Consider the following 24,231-nt stretch of genomic DNA (forward strand, 5'->3'; position numbering starts at 1 on the left):
CCACTCCATCTGATAATGGAGCACACAGGTTCTCCAGAAATACACATCACTCCAGCAAATCAAGCTGCATTTCAAGGGAAAATCTATATCAAATGCTGTATGTTCAAATGATTACCTACACGGGAAAATTAACATAAGCAAGTGATTTGTGAAGGTGACAAATAAACAGTCCAGTTTATAGTTCAGTAACACCCCTTCTCACTTCTACTTGGACACAGAGGTCTCAGTAGAATTACAGAATTAAACTGAGAGCTGGCAGGTGTGAGTCTCAGCACAATTCACTCCATACAGCATCACACATGTGGTTATTTTCAGAGAATGAGAGATTGTGGCTTTGAATTCCCTTCTCAAAAAGAAACCCAAACCCAGAACATTTCCAGATTTAGCACTGTGTTTAAAAAAGTAATCGGGGGGGGGGGGGAATGAAAAGATCATCGAGGTCACCTTGGAATCCAAAGATTGTGGGTTGGCTGTCGTAAATAAAACATCTTGTTCTGACCTCAGGTGCATTTCATACATTTAATTCTTGCAAAGCTATGCAGCAGGATTAGTGCATTAATTGGAAAATGGGAGGTACTGCATAAATAGTAACACTGAAAAGCTGATGCAGTTGACATGTTATCATGCATACACAGATCATATCAAGTGGGCTCAGGTGAGATACCAAATAGATGTCTCCAGAATGTCTTCTAGGCAAATTGGGCCAGTGCATATCAGCCTTAGCATAGGCTGTGACTTGAACACATATTAGCTCTGACCTTTCACTGAATAAAGTCAGCCTCACCTGTGACTTACTCACCTCTCTCCTATGGTATTTTCCCTTGAGTGATAGAAGTAGGTGATGTAGCCAAAGCAGGAAATGCCTAGGGACAAGAGAGATGTCTAGGAGGAGACACAGCAGTGTGAGAAGACTTTCCTTGTTCTGGGAAGAAGAACAAAGATGAGAATGGCTAAGCCTGATGGCTGCAGCTCAACTCAGGGAACCCACCATTTCCTGATAGAGTGCTGAGGGGCTCGCTAACTAACAGCCTCAAGAAAGCAAGGGACACCTCCCCTCACATGGGAGTGCTGCAATGTTCCAGACCTCAGGAAAGAGAATTACCTCAACGTACCTTACCAAACCCAGACAATGGGCTGGGGCATCTCAGATGCCAGGGGAACAAAAAGTAGATTTGAAGGGCAAAAAAAATAAACAAACCTGCATATTAAAGACTTAAAAGGTTTTAAAAACAAACAAACAACCAAAATCTCCAAGGCACATAGGTGTGGAGAATGGAAGGAAGGACACATAACTTTATCTACTTGTTCACGGAAGCAAGTTACTGCTGTGGCTTGAGAGAACACCAGAACGACACTTTCCATAAGCCCCAAGATGATATATTTAGCCTTGCATCTTGTAACGGTTAGCACATTTGTTCTGTGCTTCTGGCAAAAACCACACAGCCTCCTTCTAGCTACAGATGTTTTGCTCCTACCAGAACATCAAGCAGTTGGTATGGGGGCACAGTGAGGGCTGTCTCTTCCCTGCAGGCCAGGGCACCGGGCCCATCCCACTGCCCCCAGCAAGGGAACGGGGCAGGCCAGACTGGCAGTCAGGGGCATCCCAGATCACCAGGCAAGCTCATGGCAATGAGGCAGACCGGAGAACATGCAAGGAAGTCAGTACACAGATCAGGATCAGGTCTAGTGAGGGTAACTGGGGTCAGACACAGTCAGCTGAACAGGTCCATAGTAACAGGGCATGGCCAAGGCCATCAGCCCACAGGTTGGGGTCTGGACTAGTGGGCCCATTGCCAGACACAGGCATGGCTGGAGCCAAGCTGGAGACCAGCACTCCCACAGCATCCCTAGGAAAGAGACTGACAACCCCAGGCTGAGCTTAAATAGAGCCCCTGGGCCATGGGTGGCGGGGGAGCGTTTGGGAGGCCCTAGGTGAGGTTGGTCAGAGTCTGTAAGGCTATTAGTGCCCTCAGGGCACTGACAGTTCGTTTATCAGTGAGAGAAAGACAGCCTGTTGCTGGGGATTCTTTGTTTTTTTTAATTGTAATTTAACAACCATAATGTAGGCCATTTGGGTAATTCTCCCCATGAGTGACAAAGTGGGTAGTGGTGCTGCAGCAACAGAACTAATCTCCCAAGGCAAAACCCTCTGTGATCTACACTGATAAAGAGCATCATCTGGTAGGGTTAGATAACTGAATAACATAAAGGCATATGAAGTTATCAGATTGATAAAAAGAAAGGCAATGCCTATGTTTAAAATTACTTCCTCATAAATGTTCCATTGTCACAATGTTTCACTTTCAAACGGTAAAATAGTTACTCAGTCTACGCATACATGATCCATAACATGATCCTTTTAAAGTTCTTCCTCATGTTTGCCATTTTTTGCCACAGTGTACTGGAAAAAAATCACAGCTTGAGTTGTGTCCAGAGAAAGACGATTGTTCAAGCAGAAATAATAGGGGAAAAAAGCCTCGTTATAGATCTGCCCTTATGTGTACTTGGGAAACTAATTGCAATCAATGCTTTCAGCTACACACAATTTACTACAACTTGATGTATCTGGCTCATGAGGAAAGTAGAACTGATCCCTGGCAATAGCCATTATTCTGCACACCACTTTAAGTGACACTATCAGGCTCCCCATCTAAGGTCTCTGTGGTTTCTTACTGAATTATATTTAAACTCAGTGGGAATTGCTGCAAGCAAAACTTTCACCAAGCCACAAAACACAGCAGTTCTCAGCAGAACATAATGAAAAAAAGAGAAGTGTCTTACACACAAGATATGGAGAGATGTACATGTGGTCTTCTTTTTTTGTGGAACCATGAGATAATGAGATATTTGTCCATATATAGCAGCTGCTTCCTCATCTTAAAACCTGTGCATACCAGTTGATTATCTCACACTTCAAAAATATTTCCAAGACCATTTAGTATTAGCCTAGACAATAGGCAGTTGGAGGGATTCATTTTACCTAACTTTAGGTGTCTACTTCTGAGGACCTTTACAGTCAGCAGAGATCTAGGCAATAAATCAGTGGAGTTTAGTGTATGACTCGTGATCAAATGTTGGCCCCTATTGTGGGATGAATTGCTCCTACAACTTACTAACTCTATTGATTAGATGACCTTTGACTATACAAGAGTCTTAGGTGACTCATCAAGCAGTAGGTATCCGTAGAGTAGATTCATAGACAGATGCATCTTACCCTACAAACCTTTATGGCAAGAGGACTTGAGTTAAGCTAACAATACCCAAAAGACTCTTCTCAGACATTAATGTTGAAAAGGCCACTGCCACACCATACAGAGGGAATTATTGGTCTTTTTTTTAAACAGCATTTGCTCCAGTCTTGATTGTTCAGTGGGAGAAGCAGTGACTCCATTGTGTTAACACTTCCCCAAGGGGGAGTCCCTCCTGCCAGCAACTGCCAATGGAAGTGGGATGTTACTTACAGAGCTCAAGACATACATAGTTCTGGGATGGAGGGATTGTTCCCCTCCTTTATCTTTATGGAAACCTTGCTGGTTGGATACCTAACTATTCTTAGCTGGATACCTAATCAAGGTAAATACAGTAGGATTTCTGTTATAGTGGTCAACTTTTCAGCAATATGTATTCTTCTGCTCAATGTTCACAATAAAAATTATTCCCTAAGTAAGCTGCATACACAAATAAATGCAGCTGGGTAATATTAGATTTTCCATCTGGCTTGCAAACGCTACATTTTACCAACACGTGTATATTCCAGCTTTAGAAAAACAAAGAAAAGGTCAGGTCCAGCACAACTGCAGGTGAACTAGCTGTGAAAATCTCCCCACGAATTCATGAGCTCTGCCACAATGCTCAATCAAGCAAAAGATAAATTTATGGCCTGAATCATGTGTCAGCTATGAGAATGCTGCAGTTTTAACAGTAAATAACAACAAATGCAAAAGAAGAGAGATGTTGTACAAGCTTCCCACTCCTGGGTTAAAAGCCATCTCTAACTGGGATAAGATCTATGGAGAGGTGAATTATAGTACGTCTTTCAGCTTCAAAAATATCTCTACTTGAAGAAATGGTACCAGCCATAGGTAGAGAGTGCCATTAGACCTACAGAAAAAAGGCTGTGATCTGATATAGCAATTTCAGTATTTCTCCTCTTAAAACAAGAAGATTGGGATAAAGTGATAAGAAAAGATCCCAATAGAAACTCTGAACCAAATACTGATGCCACTGAAATCAAAGGGGAATTCAGCTGTTGACTTCTGGGGCAGGAAATTGACCCTCAGTCTAGGAATGGTGGCTTACAAAATCCTTTAGCAGTACAGAAAGCGTGAAGAGACACAGAAACATGTCTTTATTCTCTGCCCTTCCCTCTCTCTCAGGCAGCTCTGGCTCATGCGTGTCACTACACAGCTGCTTCAGCCTATGCAAAAGGGCACAATCAGCCTACCAGGAGATCGCACCCCGCGGTCGAGGCAAATCTGTAGGGTGACTTGCCGGGTGCTCCCCCCTCCCGAGAGCACCCCACTGCACGCTACTCTCGGGCAGAGAAAGCTGCGAGACCGCGGGGGCCAGGCCGGAGGCCATCCGGGCGGGCTGCCCCATGCGGGCAGCTCCGGGGGGGGCGGGGAGCTTCGGGGTAGGGGCAAGGCGGCAAGGCCGGGCAGCGGCAAGGCCGGGCAGCAGCATCCCGCGGTGCCGGGTGCGCTCGACCCGACCCGGCCCGGCCCGGCGGCCCGCGGCGCTGTCCGCTCCCGTGGTGCTGAACCGCGGCGGGACCCGCCCCGCCCCGCCCCGCCCGGCGCGGCTCCCGTGCGCTCCCCCTCCGGATAAACCGCGGGATTAAGGCTGCGGTAATCGTGGCTGGATTAACTCCCTGGAAACCGGCTGAAATTTGAACAGCTGCGAATGTTCCCAAACCGCACGGATGCTGCGCCGTGATTGGGAGGGGTTGGGAGGGAGGGGAAAAAAAATGTATCATCCGCTGCTTTTGGGAAGGGCTGGGCTGGCTCGGATCCGGCAGCCCCTCCTCTTCCTCCTCCCTCCTCCTCTTCCTCTCCCTCGCCGCCTCAGACTTCTCTCCCGGCCAGCCACCTTCCGCGGAGGGGGAGAGACGAGCGCAAACCCAACAGCCCCCCGCGACAAGTGATGGGCGACATCCCCACCCTCGTGAAAATCAGCGTCTCCCTCAAAATCCAGCCCAACGACGGGGCAGTGTATTTCAAGGTGGATGGGCAGCGCTTCGGCCAGAACCGCACCATCAAGCTGCTGACTGGGGCCAAGTACAAGATCGAGGTGGCCCTCCGACCCGGCACCGTTCAGGCCACGTAAGTGCCTCCTCTCCAGCACAGCCCAGGGGCAGCTCCTACAGCCCTCCCTTCCCTAGTGCTATATTTTTAGAGGTCTAATATTTTTTCCTGGCAGGCTGACAGCCCAGCGTTTCTGTGATTTCTCCCTCCCTGCTCTCTTGCTTTGGTGGCCCTGTTTCTAGGCCCCTGGCCAGCTGTTCCCATTGCCCTACCGGCCAGCATGTGGGGCCAGCGCAGGGGAGAGGCTGAGTTTGGGAGTTGCCCCTTTCCCTCTCCCTTCCCACCTCTACCCAGAGCTTTTACAGGCCCAGCTCCTTTTCTCTCTCCTTCCCATGGTTTGCTCTGGAGCAGGGAGAGGAGGCAGCCCCTCCAGCCCTGCATTTCAGGGATGTCCCATGCCATGTCCTCACTGCACCACGGCAAAACAGAGACAGACACCGGGGAGGCTGCAGCTGGGGAACCAGCTCTGGGTGGAGGGCAGCCCTGGAGAAGAGATTCAATCAACACATCCCCGGCTACTGGAGCTTAGAATCCCCTCGCTTTCCTTTCTACTTCTTCCCTGAGTGTCTGCAGAGCCCTGACATATCCAGGAACCCCAATGAGTCAGCAGCATCTGCAGGTTTCCTAATATCCCTGAAGCATCCCCCCTGCACAGAGGCTGCCAGGCTGTGAGCCCACGTGCTGTCTCCAAGCTGCTGGGAAGGGGGCCTGCAGGGCTGCTGAAGGCCTACAGCCTGTCTCTTTGCAGGACGATGGGCATCGGGGGCGTGAATGTCCCACTGGAGGAGAAATCAAGGGATGCACAAGTGGTCTCTTACACAGGGATCTACGACACAGAAGGGGTGCCCCACACCAAGAGCGGAGAGAGGCAGCCCATCCAGGTCAACATGCAGGTATGTGGCCCTCCATTCAGTGGGAGCTGGCATAGGAAGACAAGGGAGGGCAGCAGGGGTTTGACTCCCAGAGACAGGCGTGGAGCTCAAGTGTGGTAGGGCAAAGCCTGGTCACAGCTGTTGCCCCCCCAGGCTGCCCTCCTCTTTGCTTTGTGTCAGTGGGGCTGCTGGTCAGAGCGTAGCTCAAAAATACAAGTCCTGCTGCCTAAAGGGAAGCCAAGAGAGCTGCAGGGGCCAGGAGGAGGATTCCTAGAGACCTGCATAGCTCTTGGGACACTGCAGGAGGAAGAAATAGGGCTCCTTAAAGCTGAACCTCCTGCCTCTTCTACAGACTTCAGGAAATTCTCACCAAAATCATGTGGTTCATGGCTCCGGCTAGGAATCTAGTCCCAAGCCCTTTGCATACAGAGATCCCCCTTGTGCCTGCCAGCACTGCCAGGTTTCTTGGAGCACAGCATGCCCCAAGCACGAGGTGTGATTACTTCCCCCTTCAACCTGTCATCTGCAGGATACCAGAGCACCTGTCTGAGGCTGAAAGCACCTGTGTGAAGACACACACAGTCAATCTGAGGGCAGTCTTCTCCCTCTCCTTCCCCATATGCTTCCATGGCTTCCATTACCACATTAACTGTGCACCTCCAAACTTAAGTTCTTAATCAAGTTGGATGTTCACCCCAACCTTAAACTGAAGCTCCAAGGGCCAGATTTGGTTTACGCCATGGAACCAAAGTGAGATGAGATTAAAGGTCCATGCCCCTAAGAGGGCAGAACTGACATCGGAGAGCACTCTTTGGTAATGTTTGGGGTGCAGAGGGGGATTCATTTGGCTCTGGGGTTCTTTATTTTTCCTGATTACGGTTCTGTGAGGGACTCTTGCTGTTTATTGTGTACCTCCTACATAGAAAAGAGGAAATGGGGCAGTAAGCCATCCTCATCTAGAGCTCTCCCCGGGGTCTGTTCCAATTTATACCAGGTTAGGACCTCACCTAGGCTACCAGATTTCAGCTTTTTCCTGCACTTGCTGGCAGCACTCAAGATTTCATCTTTATGGATTCTTATGTTGTATATTTTTCTGGAACCATCATTTAGTACAGCGAACTCCTTCTGAATAAAAACTGTGACATCTCTATTTGAAGTTTCTGATAATTACAGCATGTGCAACAATTCTGGAGATCCGTATCTTAAATGAAACATAACAGTGACTACCCTGAAGTATTTGTCCATATTAATCACTTCTCTGTACAGTTGCCTCCTTTTAACACCCAGGAAAACCAAACATAACCCAGCATAACTTCTCAACTGGCAAACTCTCTGTTCCTTTCAGTAGCCTAAGATGAATACTCAAAGCATGCACTGGTGGTTTTCTTCTTGAGGGGGAGTGGAAGGAGAGGAAAGGGAAGTTTTCTTATAGCACTAACCCAGAAAATGCCTGCTTGATGCCACTGTTCAATGTAGCCATTGGGTTCTACTTAGTCCGTAAGCCAGGAGGTGAAAAGACAGTGCTCCAAAGAACCTGGCTGCTTTAAGAGGCATCCCTATTTTGACAGCCACATGGATTTTACCTTCACATGTAACACTGCTGTAAGATCTGAAAATCTGAAATGTTAACTTTTTCTTTGGAAAAATCCAGTCAAATAAAACACAAATGAAATAAATCCAAGTAATGCAAAGAAGGCCTGCTTTTTGGACACAAGCTCCTAGCTGCTTTTTTGCAGTATCAAAATGAGCAGCCACAATATTTGTCCAAACAGGAGATTTACATATCAAATCCTGAGATACTAACCATGAAGTTAATAAGATTTGCAAGTGTTAAGCAGGTAACTCAACCCCTTTTAGGATTTGATCTTGACAGACTGGTTCTTCAGTATAGACTTAGGTGTCCACAACTGATACTTTTAAGTACTAAATATGGACAACTCAACAGGGATTTACATGCTTAACTCATCACTTAGCTGTTTAGCTAGACAGAGCCATGACAGATTTAGGGACCTCACCTCAGCAACCCCAGGCCAAAAAATGCTTTTAATATCTACTTCCTGCAAATTCAAAACTGGACTTATTGCATACAACTTTAATTTTACTGCTTCCTTCAAATATGAGGAACTTTTGCCTCTACTTCCTTTTCTATAATAGGCAGGATCCTGATGCATCCTAGAGATAAACAGACACTATTCAGCATAAAATCTGAACTCATGTTAGAAATGGACTGTAAGGTCAGTCTTGAAGTCTGACAATGAAGTCTGATAGTGACAATTGTCTGACACTAGTCAATGTCTGACAATGACAACTTAATATGTAAAAGCCAGAAGGTTCAAAAGCTGGCATTTGTTTCCTGTAAGCTTTAAAATTTTAAATGAATAATTCTTTGTGCTCCTATTTTAACTGACTGGTGGATGTGTTATCCTATTACTGGTTTATACTTCTAGAACAACAATCCTATTTCTGAATTCCAGAATCTCAGGATGTGTTCCTGTTACCTGAATGTTCAGTTATGCCTGCTATCCAGAAACCACTAAACTGACTAGCAGATGGTGTACACTAAGTTAGAAAGCTCTCTTTAGTCTCATTTTATTCTTGGTCAGTCTAGACCAAGACTGAATAAAGAAGCAAGAACTCTAGTCCCATAATAAATAGCCATCAAATTAACCTGGCACACAAATTCAGGAGGACTAAGTAAATAACTACTCACATCTATGGGCACCGGACAAGAGAGATCTAGCAGACAGGGAAATAGGCTTCTAAGCCTAATCTGCAAAGAGTAGGGCCATCCCTACTCCCTGGGGAAGTCATCTCAGTCCAAGATAAGAGCCGTGATTCAGCTACAGGAGCCACAGGAACTTAGAGGAGCTCAGAGGATGCAGGACATTTGATATGCCAAAGAGCTCTGCAGCTGCTGCATGTGCCCAAGCACCAGGCTGGGATACATAGCAGTAGGAAAGCTCTGCAATTAATTCCTTCCTTCCCCTGGAAATCCACAGCAGTCAAACATAGACTACCCAGGGTAGCTCAGCCAACTAGGTCATTGGAGGAAGACAGTTTGTTTTCTCCCTTCACCTTACCAAAATTCAGATCTTCTATACATTAATAAAATGAAGTCCTGGAGTATTGCTCTTATATCATCTCACCTTCTATAAATGCTATTAGAAATGCCTTTTCTTCAGGATCAATCCCTTTTTTCCTTCCTCTTCCAGACAAGGATGTCTGACGCTCCTCTCTACTGGCAATCTTTGTGGACTGTGCACAGTAATACTCAATGGGCTTAACCCTTAGCATTATGAGCAGTACCAGGATTACTATCAGAAGGGGTTAATAAAGGATCCTTAAGTAGGGCTTTGGCTGTTGGGAGAGATAAGAATAGTTTGTACATTACATTCTCTCTTCTTCAAAGGAAGTAGCAGAAACAATGCAGCTACTCCTTTAAGGTCACATTCGCAACTGGTGCCAAATAAAATCTTTCACTAACCTCAGCACACAGCAATTCCTGCTGTTGTCAAAGCTAAATTCAAGTTACCAGAGAGAGCCAAGGGAAGATTTAAAACAATGTTCATTACACAGCAGCAGCTTACAAACCACATTTCGGACTTAAGAAAAAAACAAACAAAAAAATCAGCTACCTATCTGAGAAAACGGGGTACAGAAGGTTCTGCTTGCAACTGAGCAAGAGGAACTGTGTAAAAGGGCTCTCGTACTGACTTTCCAAGGGTGATAACAGTACGTAGATGATCAAAGGTCAGCTCCCAAGCACATGATGGGAATGGAAAATAGTCAAGTGAAGAAGCTGTCATTAAATGAGTGATGGAAATATTTAAAAGGAAAAAATGCTAAAGAACAGAGTGCCATTCAGTAGCACTGAATCCAGTATCTAGTATTTTCTGCCAACAGAACACAAATCAACAAACTGGCAATGCATATAAGCTTCACGCCTGCACGCTAGGCTCTCTGCAAGGTCGCATGACACAGGAACTCAAATTTTACATCATCACAATTGAAATCATGACCTTTGCTTGTAAGCCTCACTCATATAGATTTTCTGATGTTATAAGGATGTCTAGCAATGGCTCAAAAAACATGAGATTTTATATAATAAGATTTAATCACTACAGTCATAGTACCATTCCCTTCTCAGTAAGGTGCAAATGCAGTCAGACAACTTGGCAGTCAATGTCGTATTACTTTCACTGTATTAGACACTACCTGCTAATATACACTAATTATCTCCTTCCTAGCCTCTGTTACTCATACCAAAGTTTGAGAAGTTAGCACAGTACAACTAGCAATTACAGAAATGCATGAAAAAGAACTTTTTGCTTAAGTTTCATATAAAATGCGGAACAGAATCCCAGGGAAGGCAGCACATCTCAATCAGCACGCTTCTCTGCATTGTAAATCCAAAATACAGAGACACTAAAGATTTCAGATTAAGCAAAAGGAGGAAGCTTCCTGCAGCCTCTAGGTATGGTATATAGGTGAAGTGACAGCCTATATCACTACAGACCACTGTTATGTGATCTACACTATATAAAAGCAACTTCAAGATCACCATACCAACCACCACTGAGTCATCTTGGGAAGGATTATACCCTTGACTCTTGCTGTTAGCAACATTTATCCATGTGTGAACTTTAACATTTTTACTCTCTTCTCTTTCCCAGACATAATGACTGCAAGAGGACAGCACACAGAATCTGGTCCTGCATGTTGTGTGTATTCCGAAGCACAAAAAGCTTCATGATGTCTACTAGAGTAGGCTTTACAGATCTTTGATTTGTCAGCTTGAGGAACAGTAACCCTTACATCAGCTGTTTTATGGTCCACAGTTTCGTAAGGGTTTTTCTCATTAAGAGAGAAAAAAGAGACAAAAATAAATCAGCTTACTAACAATGATATTCCTTCTCCTTCACAGTTTAACGACATTGGTGTTTTTGAAACAGTCTGGCAAGTCAAATTCTACAACTACCACAAACGGGATCATTGCCAATGGGGAAACAGTTTTGGCAGTATTGAGTACGAATGCAAACCGAATGAAACACGCAGTCTCATGTGGATCAATAAAGAGACCTTCTACTGAAGAGAAGTGAAAATAATAGTGCTGGACAATCTCCTTAAAGAAAAATCTACCTTCTTAAACCAGCAAGAAGCCTTAACAAAGGCCTACTGTAATGTTGCTTTGTCCCATAAGGTTCCAGTAACTCAGTTGTATATACAGTTGGTGCCACTAAAAACCTTGCCAATTATGGTATTTTAAGTTTACCATGGCATTGCAGATTCTTTATCTATCATACTGAGAATACTGCGGGCATCATGGTAAAGAATATTTGATACCTGGGTAGAAAATCATACTACCATAATACTATCATAAATATTTGGATGACGTCCACTACACAGTTCCAGTAGATGTAACAACTTTCGTGTTTTGCTTTATTGCTTAGCATTTGGATGCAACATCACATTGGTGATTTTCATATTTATATTTGTGTTTGCTCCAAAATCAGTGTACTCCTTCAAGCACTTTGTCTACACTTCATTACAATATACAGCACAAAGTACAAGTTATGGATGTTTGTAGGTTTAGCTAAATGGCAGCTACTGCACTGTCGATATTGTGCTTTCATATCAAGGGATTTGGAAACTCACTGGTTCTCCCTTTTGTTGAGTGTTGTAAAGTATTCTGTGATAAATTTCCTATTTTGTGAGATTTGGTAAATTATCATTCTTTGTTGTTAAGTTTCCCAGTCCCTGAAATGGTTTCAGGAAACAGTGTAAAACACGCTAACGTAAACAAAGGAAAAGCAATAAATCAGTTGTGGTCTTAACAAAAAGGAACCTCTAATGACGTGGCTAATATCTACCTTAAGATCACAGAGCGTTTTTTGCAAGATATAGCAGCCATACTTAATTTAGTTCTCGGAATAAGAGTTCTGATAGTAATCACCATTTGTTTTAATGACATATTGCTCAAACCAGTAAAATTCTACAAATTAACTTTTTCAAGCATGACCACTGTATCATATCAAAATCTACCGGATTTCCTACCAAAAAAACTCCGCATTGTGAAGAAAGTGCAGATCCTGGTGCATGCTTATACATGCATTGTATTCTTTTAAATAAAGACAAGCACGTAAGCATTTCAAGGGTTGTGACTTAAGGTGCTACATAAACACTGACCCAGTGTTTAACACATACAGAAAATAGAAGCCAAACATATCTTTTCTTTCAGTAAACAAAGCAGGGAAACAACAGCACCATCCCATCTCTGGCCTCAGATGAAGTAAGCTGTCAGTTCTTGCATATCGGTTGTTCCCTTTGTTAATAATTTGTAAATTGTGTATGTAAATGGTAACCACAACTTTTGATCTTTGTAATAAAGGACTTAAACAAGTTTCTTCTTGTATGAAGAGTATGACCGTCTAAACGAGAGTAGAAAATGCTATATCAGAAAAAGGCAGTTGTTTTGAAAGGTCAGACAGCAGAGGGTATATAGTCAGTGCTTTCTGAGAATCCTGCTCAGTTTCATGTACCTCATGGCCAGTACCAAAGCCACTGTTTCTGGGAAACACAGATCCAATGTGCTAAACGTAGACAGTTAACACGATAATCCTCAATGGAGATTATTGATAAAATTCAGCAGCATTTTGTTGCCCTAACATTTTGGAAAGTCAAGATTTAGGACAGAATAGAAATACAAACATAAAGAAACAATTCCTTCCATTGGATTTTTAAGCAAAAAGCTTAAGAAATTCTTCAAAGGGAAAAAAATGAACTGAGTGTCAAATTTGGTACTGTCTACCTGAGTTCTCTGAGTGCACCAACATCTCTCAGGGATGAGTGCTGACTTGTTTTCATCTCAAAACCTGTTCTTCAGATGGAAATGTTATTATCAGCATTTAAGCAGAAATCTCCAGATAATGGACCTCAACAACACCAAGTTTCCAGCTGTCAACCTCATCTCTGCATTGCTAAAACATTATTTACATTATTTACAATGTGTATAAGTATCTGAAGGGAGGGTGTCGAGAGGATGGGGCCAGACTCTTTTCAGTGGTGCCGAGCGACAGGACGCGAGGCAATGGGCACAAACTGAAACACAGACACTTCCATCTTAACATGAGGAAAAACTTTTTCACTGTGAGGGTGACAGAGCACTGGAACAGGTTGCCCCGAGAGGTGGTGGAGTCTCCTTCTCTGGAGATATTCAAAATGCGCCTGGATGCAATCCTGTGCAATGTGCTCTAGGTGACCCTGCTTGAGCAGGGGGGTTGGACTAGATGATCTCCAGAGGTCCCTTCCAACCTCAGTGATTCTGTGATTCTGTGATACTTCCTCAACAATCAGTATACTGCAGTTGTTTTGTTTGTACATATAAACTGGAAGCACAACATCAGTATGAAACATATTTGATACATAAATTTCTGTCCTAGTAAAATTAAAATGTGTAAGACTGGCCTCCATCTTGAGTTCAGCTTCCATGAAATCCTTGGCCCACAACGTCCTAGTGCTGCAGCACTTAAGGACTGTCACAGTGAATAAATCCAGTTTAGCCTGATACAGCAGGGCTGTTATCCTCAGCTACTTGGAAGCTCACCTTTCCCAAGGTGAGTCCCATATGGACTCTTGTCCATACTGATGGCAAATACGGCAGCTCTTTTTTGATGTCCTAGCAAGCCCCTGTGGCAGTTCAGCTGAATTCAGAGGGTGCTCAGGAAAGAGCACGCAGATAGTGAGCTGCTTTTAAAAGGAAGGCAACAACACTCAGACCCACAATGCTCCATATTCATAGACTCAACATTGCTGCCCAGGATTGCAGCACTCCTTTACTGACTGGCGGTATTCACCAGCTGTTATTTCCTTATCCCCTAAATGATGTTTGAGCATGGAGGAACATGGCTTGATAGCCCTGCATCATCCCTGCCTAATAGAAGATAATTGACATGGTATTTGTTGCCTATTCATAGCACCACGGATGGCAGCGCTGGTACTCTGCGCACATAAAGCAACATAGCTCCATCAGCTTCCTCTTGCTCAGAGGTAAACATTTGCTCCTAGTGAAAGAGACCCAAGAATTTAGCAGCTCCCTCGAAGTACCGTAATGGATTTCTCATTCAGGACAACATTCATAAATACTTATAAAGCTCAATAAAATGATTGCTGTCGTAACAGTTTGATGCATTGTTCAACCAACAGCATTTAATCTCCAAACAAGTTTGCTTCTTTGTGCACCTTTTTTTAATTAGTGTTTCCATTTTTGGACAAAGTCACAAAATTCAGAATATCACACCTACAGTAAGCTTAAACATATGATTATTTATGCAGCAGTGTCAAAAATGCTGACAAGGTGTCAATCCAGCTGAAACCACAAAAGCACTAATATCCAAAGGTTTTATACAAGAGAGCCCTCAAGACTTTTCTCACGACATTTCCAGCTTTCATTTTTACAAGAAAGATTGAAATATGTAGAACCTTCCAGAGAGTCACTTTTTCATCTATATTTAGGTGACAGTTAGCACTTTCAGACTGCCGAGTAAAAAGGATCTAAGAGCAAACTATTAGTCATGATGACTATGGTTGCAAAGGGCTTGCATGAGATCACAAGAATGTGTGCAATGCCCTGTGTTTAGCAACAACTCCTAGTACAGCCTTTGGATATCTCCTACCATCTGACTATATCTGAAAAAAGTAATACTGCCAGTCTCCAAGCCTTACTAGCACAAGTTAGCAAGGTCTCATTGGCACCACCTGAGGATCTGTCTGTTTGTTTGCACAAGCAGATGGAAATCATCATAAGAAGGTACAGTGAAATCTTATGAAACATCATAACAAGGTACATTTAAGAGGATGGAATGCAAAGCAAGCCTTAATGATTCTAGACTAGTTAAGAATATCAAAACCACTCACTTATTATACTCTTCCTATACAAGATGTGAATGGAACTTCTGTACAATGAACCTGTAAGTTTTGTATCAATACAAGGCCTTTACATGGCGGCAGAGGTTGGTTTCCATGTGATTAATAGCATCTGGCTGACTTGCTATATACAACTTTGAAGTGTATGCTATTTTGAACAGGATTTTTTTCCCCCCTAGAGTCTCCATGTAAAGCTTTGATTAAATAAAAACATGACATTGTTGTAAATGCTCACCTTTCTGAGACCTGAAACACGTGCTGTGGTTTTCAGAATTCAAAGCACGGTTTGGCAGCTCTTGCCAGCATTCAGTGGACTGCTTCTTCTGCTTCCTTTTTCCCTCTTCCTGAGGCCAGCATTTAAGGCTTCAAATCCCTGTGAGCCTGGGCTTTTGGCCTTAGAAAGAGAAAGCTGCATCAGCCCAAAGAGAGCCACACCAGTTCTGCATTGTTTTTTTCTTTTTTTTGTCCCTGTCTCAAAGTTCTTGATTTATCAGCCAACACAGCCTAATTCTGTGCACTCAGGAAGGATAATCTCATGAGTGACCTGAGTGCATTATATGTTACACACAGCTTTCTCTGCCTCTTCATGCAGAATAAGTATACAGGGACTAATCAGGCTGTATTCCAACTGTAAAATAGGAAGAAAACGACCAGCTACCAAAAAATAGAGCAGCTAAGTTGGAGCATAGAAAGCACTGCTCGTGGTCAGCAGCAGAGGTCCGGCAGGGTCTGCCATTACAGTGCTGGAAAAGAGAACTCAGACAACTACATACATCATTTGCATGGAGCTCTAACATTCAACTGAATTTCTCAGTATAGTAAGATATATACAAGTCAAAAATTGTAAACTCTTCTGAATTTTACCAAAATCATTGAGGGGTTTTAACCTTTTCAACTGCAGTCAGTTGCACCAATCAGTCAGGCATGTGTATATCGACACATATAGATCTCCATCAGAGACAAGGCTTAAAAGCAATGACAGTTTTTCCATTAAGTTTGGTGCCAAAAATCTTTAAATTCTGAAAATGCATAAAAGCACATCTGCACTGACCAAGTGTAAAGTTTTGACATTTTGGTGTTCTGCATTTGGACAAACTCAAGCCTCAAGGCTGTCATATAAAAGGGCTTCATATACTATTAGTAAGGCCTTTGTTTTACAGAGCAGACACTATTACTCCCTTTACTCCAAGCAGCAGTGAACAGCCTGGTATCCCATCCTCTAACTTCTGCAGTGTCTGAACAATCCTGAGAGAAGCAATAACAAACTATTAGATGATGAAGGTAGTCTAGATAAGAACTATATGACTGTGCTGGAGACAAGATGGACCTTCTGCCAATTCTCAGCATGGTAATTGCAAGGTTAGGTACCATTCTGCTCTTATGGGAGTGACTGTGTTAATGTCTGCAGTAATGCCTACATTAAGTTGCAGCATATGTACTACAGGGACGAGATGTTCTCAGAAGCTTGAACTGAATTTCTGTGAACTTAATGTGAACCCTAGAGGCCTTCGTCTGCAGAGAAATGGGAGAAGCATGCAATAGTATCACAACATACACTACTTTCTGTCTATGACGGCACTTTCCCACTCAGACTGAGTTGCTATGCCAACAGATTAAGCCAAGGTACTTCCAAATTTCAGACTCCTGTTGTGGAATTGCCCAGGGCTTGCTCTCTCTCTCTATAAAATACACATTCTTAAGTTGGGTTTGTTGGTTTTATTGTTGTGTTTTTCTCATTATGTGTATGATTTTTGCTTTTGGCTTCAGAAGCACCTCTCTACCTAAATACTACATTATAGGCAAGCAGAGCAAATGCAAGAAATCTCACTGTGTGAAAACACAAGTGCAGTCATCCTGGTTCTATGTGGAAGCTATACGACTGCACTCCAAAGATTTAACAGTATTAAAACAAGGAAATGGCTTCATGAAAAAGCCTGATTTCTGTTGTAGATTTGCTAACAGAATGCAGATCAGTTACTTTATAAACAGGACCCAAAAATTGTTCAGGAAGCTTGTGATGTTTTGTCTGTGAGAACAAGGCAATAATCACACTTAAGTATGTTGATCTTTTCAGTTTCAAAGGCACAATGCTTACCCTGACCTTTGCTACCTTTGAGGTGGATGGTTAAGAAATCAAGAAACGGTGCCAAATTCATTCCTGGTACAAAGTTCCACTGAAAAGTATGGAGTTAACATGAGGGATGAATTTGCCCTGATATGCTAAAAAGTTGATTAACACTGTCCTTAGCTAGAATTGTAAGAATTTAGACCTAGCCATCTTAACATAAATGAAATATGACTCACTGAGGAAGGTCCTCCAGGAGGGTTATTTGTTTTAAATACCATGAAAATATTTCTGCTACAGATCATTTGCCCTATCTCTGAAAATCTTTAATATATTTTTCTCTAGGGATCAAGAACTAACATTTCGTACTTGCAAACTGGTATAGAATCAGTTACATAATGAACTAGTAGAGCTGATTAAAACTTCTTGCATTTTTTAAAATGAAAACAACTAATCAAATTTCCACTTGCTGAAAGATCAGAATCAATAGCTAGTCCTATAAGTTAAAATGAACAATATTCAAAGCATCTATTTCTGCATAAACTTGTCATAAATATGAGATGGTGGGAAGGGGGATGGGTCGGGGGGGAAATCAACTTTGAGGAAATTCAGCTAGCCCTCCCACTTCAGACCTGCAATGCCAGAAGCGGCAGCACTCAAGCACAAATAAACAAGCAAGGAATGAATGCTGGAACATACTTATCTTCAGCATTGCAATATGATCCAAACAGCACTGGAAAGGGAGATTAGCCTCCCCAACATTCCCCCTATAACCTTTATTCTTGGAGAACCATGTCTAGGATAGGCATGTACAAGTTCTTTCCATGTCCTCCATTCTACGAATCTATAAGTGATCATGCCTTATCTTAGATACCAGTTGCTGTGTGAATATCCAAAGGGAAAACAGTGGACAGGCATGAACGTGGAGCCATGATGCTATAGAAATAGAGACAGACAGGAGAGTCTGAGGTTTTGTCCAAAGACACTGAGCTTGTCCTTCTAGTGGACCCACAGGCAGTGGGGGAAACAGTCACCTGGAGGTTTGATGCAAAAATATAATGATACTAGAGAAGCCAAAAGAAAATTCTTTTGGTAGTCTCCATCTCAGGAACCTCTAATCTTCCATATTCACCAAAACCTTCCAGATTCTCCTAGGAAGACTGCAGCTGCCCTCAAAAAACTCTTACAGAACTTCCTCACTTTTCTTATTGAGGTGTAGCTTTGTTACTGGCTTGCTAAGCTCACTGTCAGCATCCTTCCACAGATTTCATATCAACCTCAAACTTTTCAGATCTCACCAAGAACATTCTCTAGGCAGTCAGCAGTCACTAGTGAATACTGGCACAGTTTACTTACGATCTCTTGTTTGGTGATCTTTGCATGTCCCATCTTGTCTTTCATCTATAACAGAGAGAGAAAAGGCCTGCTCTTTTCTCACCATTTGCTGTTCAATCTGTTACTCATAGTTGCCTTCAAGGCTCTGCAGAAAGTATCTATTTATGAAACCTGTGAGGCCTCCAGTCATTTAATAATTTTTAATGCAATACAAGTTATTACATTAATGGGGGGGGGAAGGGGAGAAGCGCTATACTCCATATTATGAGATGGGGAACGGAGCCCTTATACAATCTATACACAGACAAGCGAGGTCGTACCAAGTTAGTACATCCACAGAGCAACACCAGTCAGAGATACCAGTAAGTACTCAAAATAGAAACGTCACATTAGGTTGGCACAGCTCCAGCAGGCAGGGTTCATTGCTCAGGTGTGCCACTTGCCACTCTCGTTCACGTAGCAGCATTGCAGTCTTTGTGCTGCATTCCCCTGAGAGGCACAGATAAAACCAAAAGAAGAAGAGGCTAAGCACTCTTGTGCTTACGGAGTACTCAAGGAGCACTTAGCCCCCAGGTCAGCGTACATGCCCTGGCTGTACCTGGATTCAATACCAGGGCAATATCTGGACATGTACCAGTCCCCTTCCTCTGACTAACGCGTCCTATTTGCCATAGAAAGGAAATCTTGTTACAGTCCAGATGCAAGAAAAATTGAGGGACTTGCTACATTCTTAAAGGGAAGCCTGAATATGGCATAAGCAGGTTATACCTATATCACACCATGGCCAGGCTATCCTCTTAGCAACATCTCACCATCTTTATTCTAGTAAAAATATGAAAATCTACACGTCAACCACATGACCATCACAGCATCTCACCTGCCATATGTGACCGACCAATAAACCGTCACAATGGGAGAAGGCTCAGAGGAGATGGACAAGAGCGAGGCGCCCATGAAACTCAGGAATCATGTAGGGTGTGACTCATTAACCACAGCTGTGGCACAGAAAGCTGACTTTATCTCAACACAAAGGGGACCACAGGGTGGCCTTTGTTTTAGATAAACAGCTCAGTTGACTGGATCAACTGACTACACCCCAGTGGAGTTGGTCAACTGGTGTCAATGTTTCTTAATGAGTTTATCAAGAGTGTGAATGTCTTCCTTGAGTTAGCCAGACCAGCATGGGGGAAGTGTATATGTGGCTCAGCCCAACATAGAGTATAAAACCCACACAACTAACAAAAGGCTTTCGAAGAGAGCAACAGGCTTGAGCTGGCTTCAGCCATGTATTCCTTCCTGGCGGCTGGGGACAGCCAGCGTCGTGATGGTGAGCATATTATAGAGATCGGTAATGAGAATCACATTAGTATTGTGATTGAACTGTATATTGCAATTGCTATAGTTTGCTAAGTGTATACACTTGTATTGTGATTTCAGTATATTGCTGTATCACTCTGCTAAATCAAAAATCCCGGGTAGCATCAAATATCTTCAAAGTAAACTTTAATATTAAACATTACACCCTCCATGTGTTGAGTATTTAAAAGAATCTGGTCAGAGAGTACTGGACTCTGACACCATATCACTACCGATTCTCTAGAAAGGACAGACGAACTTTATACTGGAGAAGAGGTACAGATTCTCTCTGATTGGGAGGCACTATCTGTTTTTACTTCTCATCTCTAAAGAAAGGACAAATAAACTGGTTAGCAATCCACTCCTCTTTGACAAATCTTTCACTCAAAAGATCTAGAATCTGAATATCCCAAAATCCAAAGTGGCTAGTCCTGCAAAAGACATTACACAGAGGGCAATACTGCAAATCTTTGATGCTCCAATATAAAGGGAATTCTCCCACTGCTGGGACCACTCTGCTAGCGATTTGTGCACAACTGAAGATGGCCCACCATTATTAGGTCAAGGCTTCTAATGCACCTTAGAGCAATAACTCTTGTAAGCCTAACCAGGACCCTGACTGTTTCGTGCTTGTCATGTCATCTGAGTCACCAGTGCTGCATGAACAGGACAACTTTTCATGGCCAGTGATGTCAACTGAAGCAAATCCAAGGATCACAGAATCATCACTTTTACACTGCTCTCCTTGCAGAAAGGAAGTGTTTTCTCTTCTCAAGAAAGTGTGATGTAGCCCAGGAAAACTTAGAGGCAAGTTTACACCATCACTGTTTCCATTTGCTTGTTCAAAAGAGTGTATGCATTTTCCTGTATTTTTCAGCTTCTTCATTTCTGCATGTTACAAATCTCAAATGCGGGTAAGTTAATAATTTGTGTGGGCAAATGAAGCAACTATGTACCTAGCCACCTAGTTTTCTCTTTTACAGTACACCCCCTAAAGCAAGCAGTTCTCACTTTCTGGAGAGAAAGACAACAAGAACTTACATGCTGATATGTATGTTCACACACATGAGCATATGAAGAAAAGTGTTTTAACGCATCGAACATTAGGCCTAATTTTTAAAGGAAACAAAGGGCCAAAACCAAGCTAATAATAAGATCAAGTGTCAAATCCAGGAAATCTCCTTTATGTGCTCATTGCAAAGCTGCAAACACTTCTCATCCCACCAGATTCAAGCTTGCTTTACTCCACATTTTATTTGATACCAGAGAGTTTAGATCAAGCAGGAAAAAGCTGGACTCAAATTTAGTGCATCTCCTCTGTATCTTCTGGGCTTTTAACAAAAGTCATAGAAATGAAACACATTAAATGAGGTAATGCTCCTTAGCAAACTGTGAAAGAATAGGCTGGCGCTATCGTATCTCAGATCAGTTACAGGTTACCTGCTGTGTAGCTCCTCCCTCTGATGCTCCGTTCTTGGAGGACAGACAAGGCTTTTATTGCAATGTACACCTGTACACCTGGCAGTCCAAACCACTGCCTTAAATAATTACTGGAAAGAGACCAGAATATTTCTCTGTAACATTCTGATTCATCCACAATCTACAAAACATAGATCTTCAAACAAGACTTCAGCTAAAGTGAGCAGTTACAAATTACTAGTCATTACAGTCAAGAATAAATGTCCAGCTCTGGTAATAGTTTTCTCCCCTGATTTTTATCATTATTTTAATGCTGAGGATACAAGGATTTGAAGCAATGTTCTTCCAGCTCACAACTGCTCAACAACAGAAACCACTTCCATGTGAATACTAAAAATATGGCAAAAGCCTTGACTTTACTTTTGTTCTCAGTAGTATATCGCAATGAGCCATGGAACTTATGGAGCCTAATTTCCTGTCTCTCATGGGAATTCTCTCATGTTTTAATATTGTGGTTCAATTCATATTGCAGCCCCTCTGTCATTACAGACACTAATCTCTATCACTGTACTCTGTTCTGATATGTAATTTCACAGAACTTGGAGCAACTCAGTGTGGAACCTCAGCCTCTCTTTTGATTTTCATGAAAAACATTTAAAAGTTATGGATGGGAGTGGAGGAGGAGGAAGAGCAAGACAAAAATGTGCTCAACACAAACTTCAATTCCTTAAGAAACCAGACTAGAAATAGCAAAGAGGGTAAAAGCAAAATCAAAAATAGTCCAGGCAATCACTAGATGGTGCTAGCAAGAGGAATTATCTACCATGAAGGATGTTTGAAAACCCTAGGAGTCATCTGTAAAGTGTAAAACACATTAAAAAGGCTCCTCATTCCATTTGCGATTGTATGGGCCACTTCTCCTCCCACTCATAAACACGCTATGTCTTGGAGAACCTAGTGCAAGAACATATATGCAAAAGGAATATTCTCTCAAGTATTGTTGAGTTTCCTTTAACTCTAATTGACACCTGAGGAGCAGCAGCCACTGAGAGCTCTGTGGTCCAGCAGCAGACCACAGACAGCTGGAGGTCCGGTGAGCTCAGGGCACGGAACCTCCTGAACAGAATGCTTCTCCCAGCGTCCCCCACGGCCCTGATTTTAGCCTTTGTTGCACGCAGCCTCCTGAGAAGCTTCTGCCTTCACGCAATTTCAGGGAATGCAGGGGGACATACATTTCTTGACATGCACTAAACCGTAAGGAACAGTCTTTGCACCTTCACAGTCCTTATGAATGAGGATACTACTGCTTTAATAGAGTAACTATCACCCACTTCACAGATAACTCCAAACTTTCACAAATGAGCAGAAGTTCCTAAAGACAGAACCAAATCTCACTTTGCCATTGTATTTTGCAAAGAATGTGACAAATCGCATGCTTCTGTAACCAAAATTGTGTCCACAGAACTATGCTCCATAAGCTAGAACCCGACTAACTCTGAACAAGGACATAATTTAGCATTTTGCCAAGTTAATGCTATGGCTATAACGCTTCCAATACCCAAACTCAACACAACAATCTTTTGCAGTGGGTCAGTACACTCTATGCTGTCTCAGTCCTCTGCCTAGCAATGAATCCGACTTGGTAAATTTAAGTCTCCACTGTAATGCTAAGTGATCTCTTTCCCCCACCCACCCACCCTTAAGTGCTTCATCCTCAGGAGAATAACATTAGGATTTAGGGAAGTAAATGCCTCACATTTTTGCTAATGAGCAACAGAGCCTTCCACCTTCAGATCACCAGCATGAATCCTATTCAGCTCAAGGTAAAATACTGCTTCTAGCTAAAAGAAATTTGATATTGAGATGAGTCCCAGCTTCAGCTCCTCCACCACAAATTAATCTTTGTGCTTCTTGTGCCGTTGTATTTGCATATACAGATGGGGCTTTGAGCTCAGCAGAGCCTTCTACCAAGGTCCAAATCACTTTGATACAGATCTTCAGGAAATAATAGAACAAATTATCACACTTATGAAAAGGAAAATAAATGGAATTAAAAGAAAAAAAAATGAAAGGTTATATAAGTTCTATGAATTGTAATTCATGGATGCCTCCAAAATACTGAGGTTCTTCAGCAAACAGTTACAGTAAGCCCAATTTGTAAAAATGTCAACTGTTTTGGCCCCCTTTAACACAAAACATTCCATGAGGCCACATTATGTTGTTTAACTGTCCAGTTTTGCATACACACAGCAGTAACTTTTGCTGGGGTTTATGAGAAAAGCTGCAGCGCTAAAATCCTGATTCAAAGCTCTCAGATATAACTTTAAGTACTAAAACTTAGAAAAAGAACTGGAGTTACATTAGTCCCATAACTGATATGCATTTTTAGGAAGAATTCCATATAAAATTTGAAGGACTAGTTTTGAAAAAAGTTATCAGGGAATACAGTAAGGTTTTGAATTCCAGCATCTGAAAGCACCTACACAGATCCTGTCCCACTTGCCTGCTAATTTAAAATCACAGCATTATGCCTCAATACTTCTCCTAATCACTGCAGAGATTCCTCTTTCCACTGGAGGGAGCTTTTCTCCTCAAAGATGGCTGAACCTCTTTTGCAATTATCTCATTTTGGAAACGGTGTAGAATTTCTAAACAGTTCAGGAAAGCTCTGCTCGTGACAGCTTCCACACAGGATTAGCAGGAAAGATTCATAAAATGAAGTAGAAAACTGAAAACCAAAGATCAAGCACTTATAAGCTAAACCACAATTACTTATTCCTTAACAAAAACAAAGACCTAAGTGCAGGAAATCATGTAAAACAAGTTTTACTCAATGTGGGCTGATGGAAAATTCTTTGTAGCCCCTTCTGGTCTCGGGGGTACAAAACTGAGATTACACAGGAATGAAGCCTTGATTTTCTTTTCTTGGACCCTCGTGTTGCTGCACGCCATTACTCCT

General features: G+C 42.6%; 1 protein-coding gene and 1 long non-coding RNA gene across 2 annotated transcripts in view; one reads left to right on the forward strand and one right to left on the reverse strand.

Annotated features, from left to right (window-relative positions):
• Positions 1-804: 804 nt before the first annotated feature.
• Positions 805-24,231, reverse strand: part of LOC136991653 (uncharacterized) — a 38,356-nt gene continuing 14,929 nt past the window's right edge. Inside the window, exon 3 of the long non-coding RNA XR_010883859.1 lies at positions 805-922. This is a non-coding gene — a long non-coding RNA (uncharacterized lncRNA). The remainder of the gene's footprint in view (positions 923-24,231) is intronic.
• Positions 5,084-12,575, forward strand: CNRIP1 (cannabinoid receptor interacting protein 1). The gene is made up of 3 exons (XM_013958887.2): positions 5,084-5,321; positions 6,052-6,196; positions 11,100-12,575. Exons 1-3 carry the CDS (start codon positions 5,143-5,145, stop codon positions 11,262-11,264), a joined length of 489 nt encoding a protein of 162 aa, XP_013814341.1. The 5' UTR covers positions 5,084-5,142; the 3' UTR covers positions 11,265-12,575.

This window comes from Apteryx mantelli, chromosome 3, assembly GCF_036417845.1.
Source record: "Apteryx mantelli isolate bAptMan1 chromosome 3, bAptMan1.hap1, whole genome shotgun sequence".
Classification (NCBI taxonomy): Eukaryota; Metazoa; Chordata; class Aves; order Apterygiformes; family Apterygidae; genus Apteryx; species Apteryx mantelli.

Coding starts and splice junctions, on each gene's coding strand:
- CNRIP1 (XM_013958887.2), top strand. CDS start 5,143: ATGGGCGACATCCCCACCCTCGTGAAAATCAGCGTCTCCCTCAAAATC. Junction 5,322..6,051: donor CCCGGCACCGTTCAGGCCAC/GTAAGTGCCTCC, acceptor GTCTCTTTGCAG/GACGATGGGCATCGGGGGCG. Junction 6,197..11,099: donor CCATCCAGGTCAACATGCAG/GTATGTGGCCCT, acceptor TCTCCTTCACAG/TTTAACGACATTGGTGTTTT.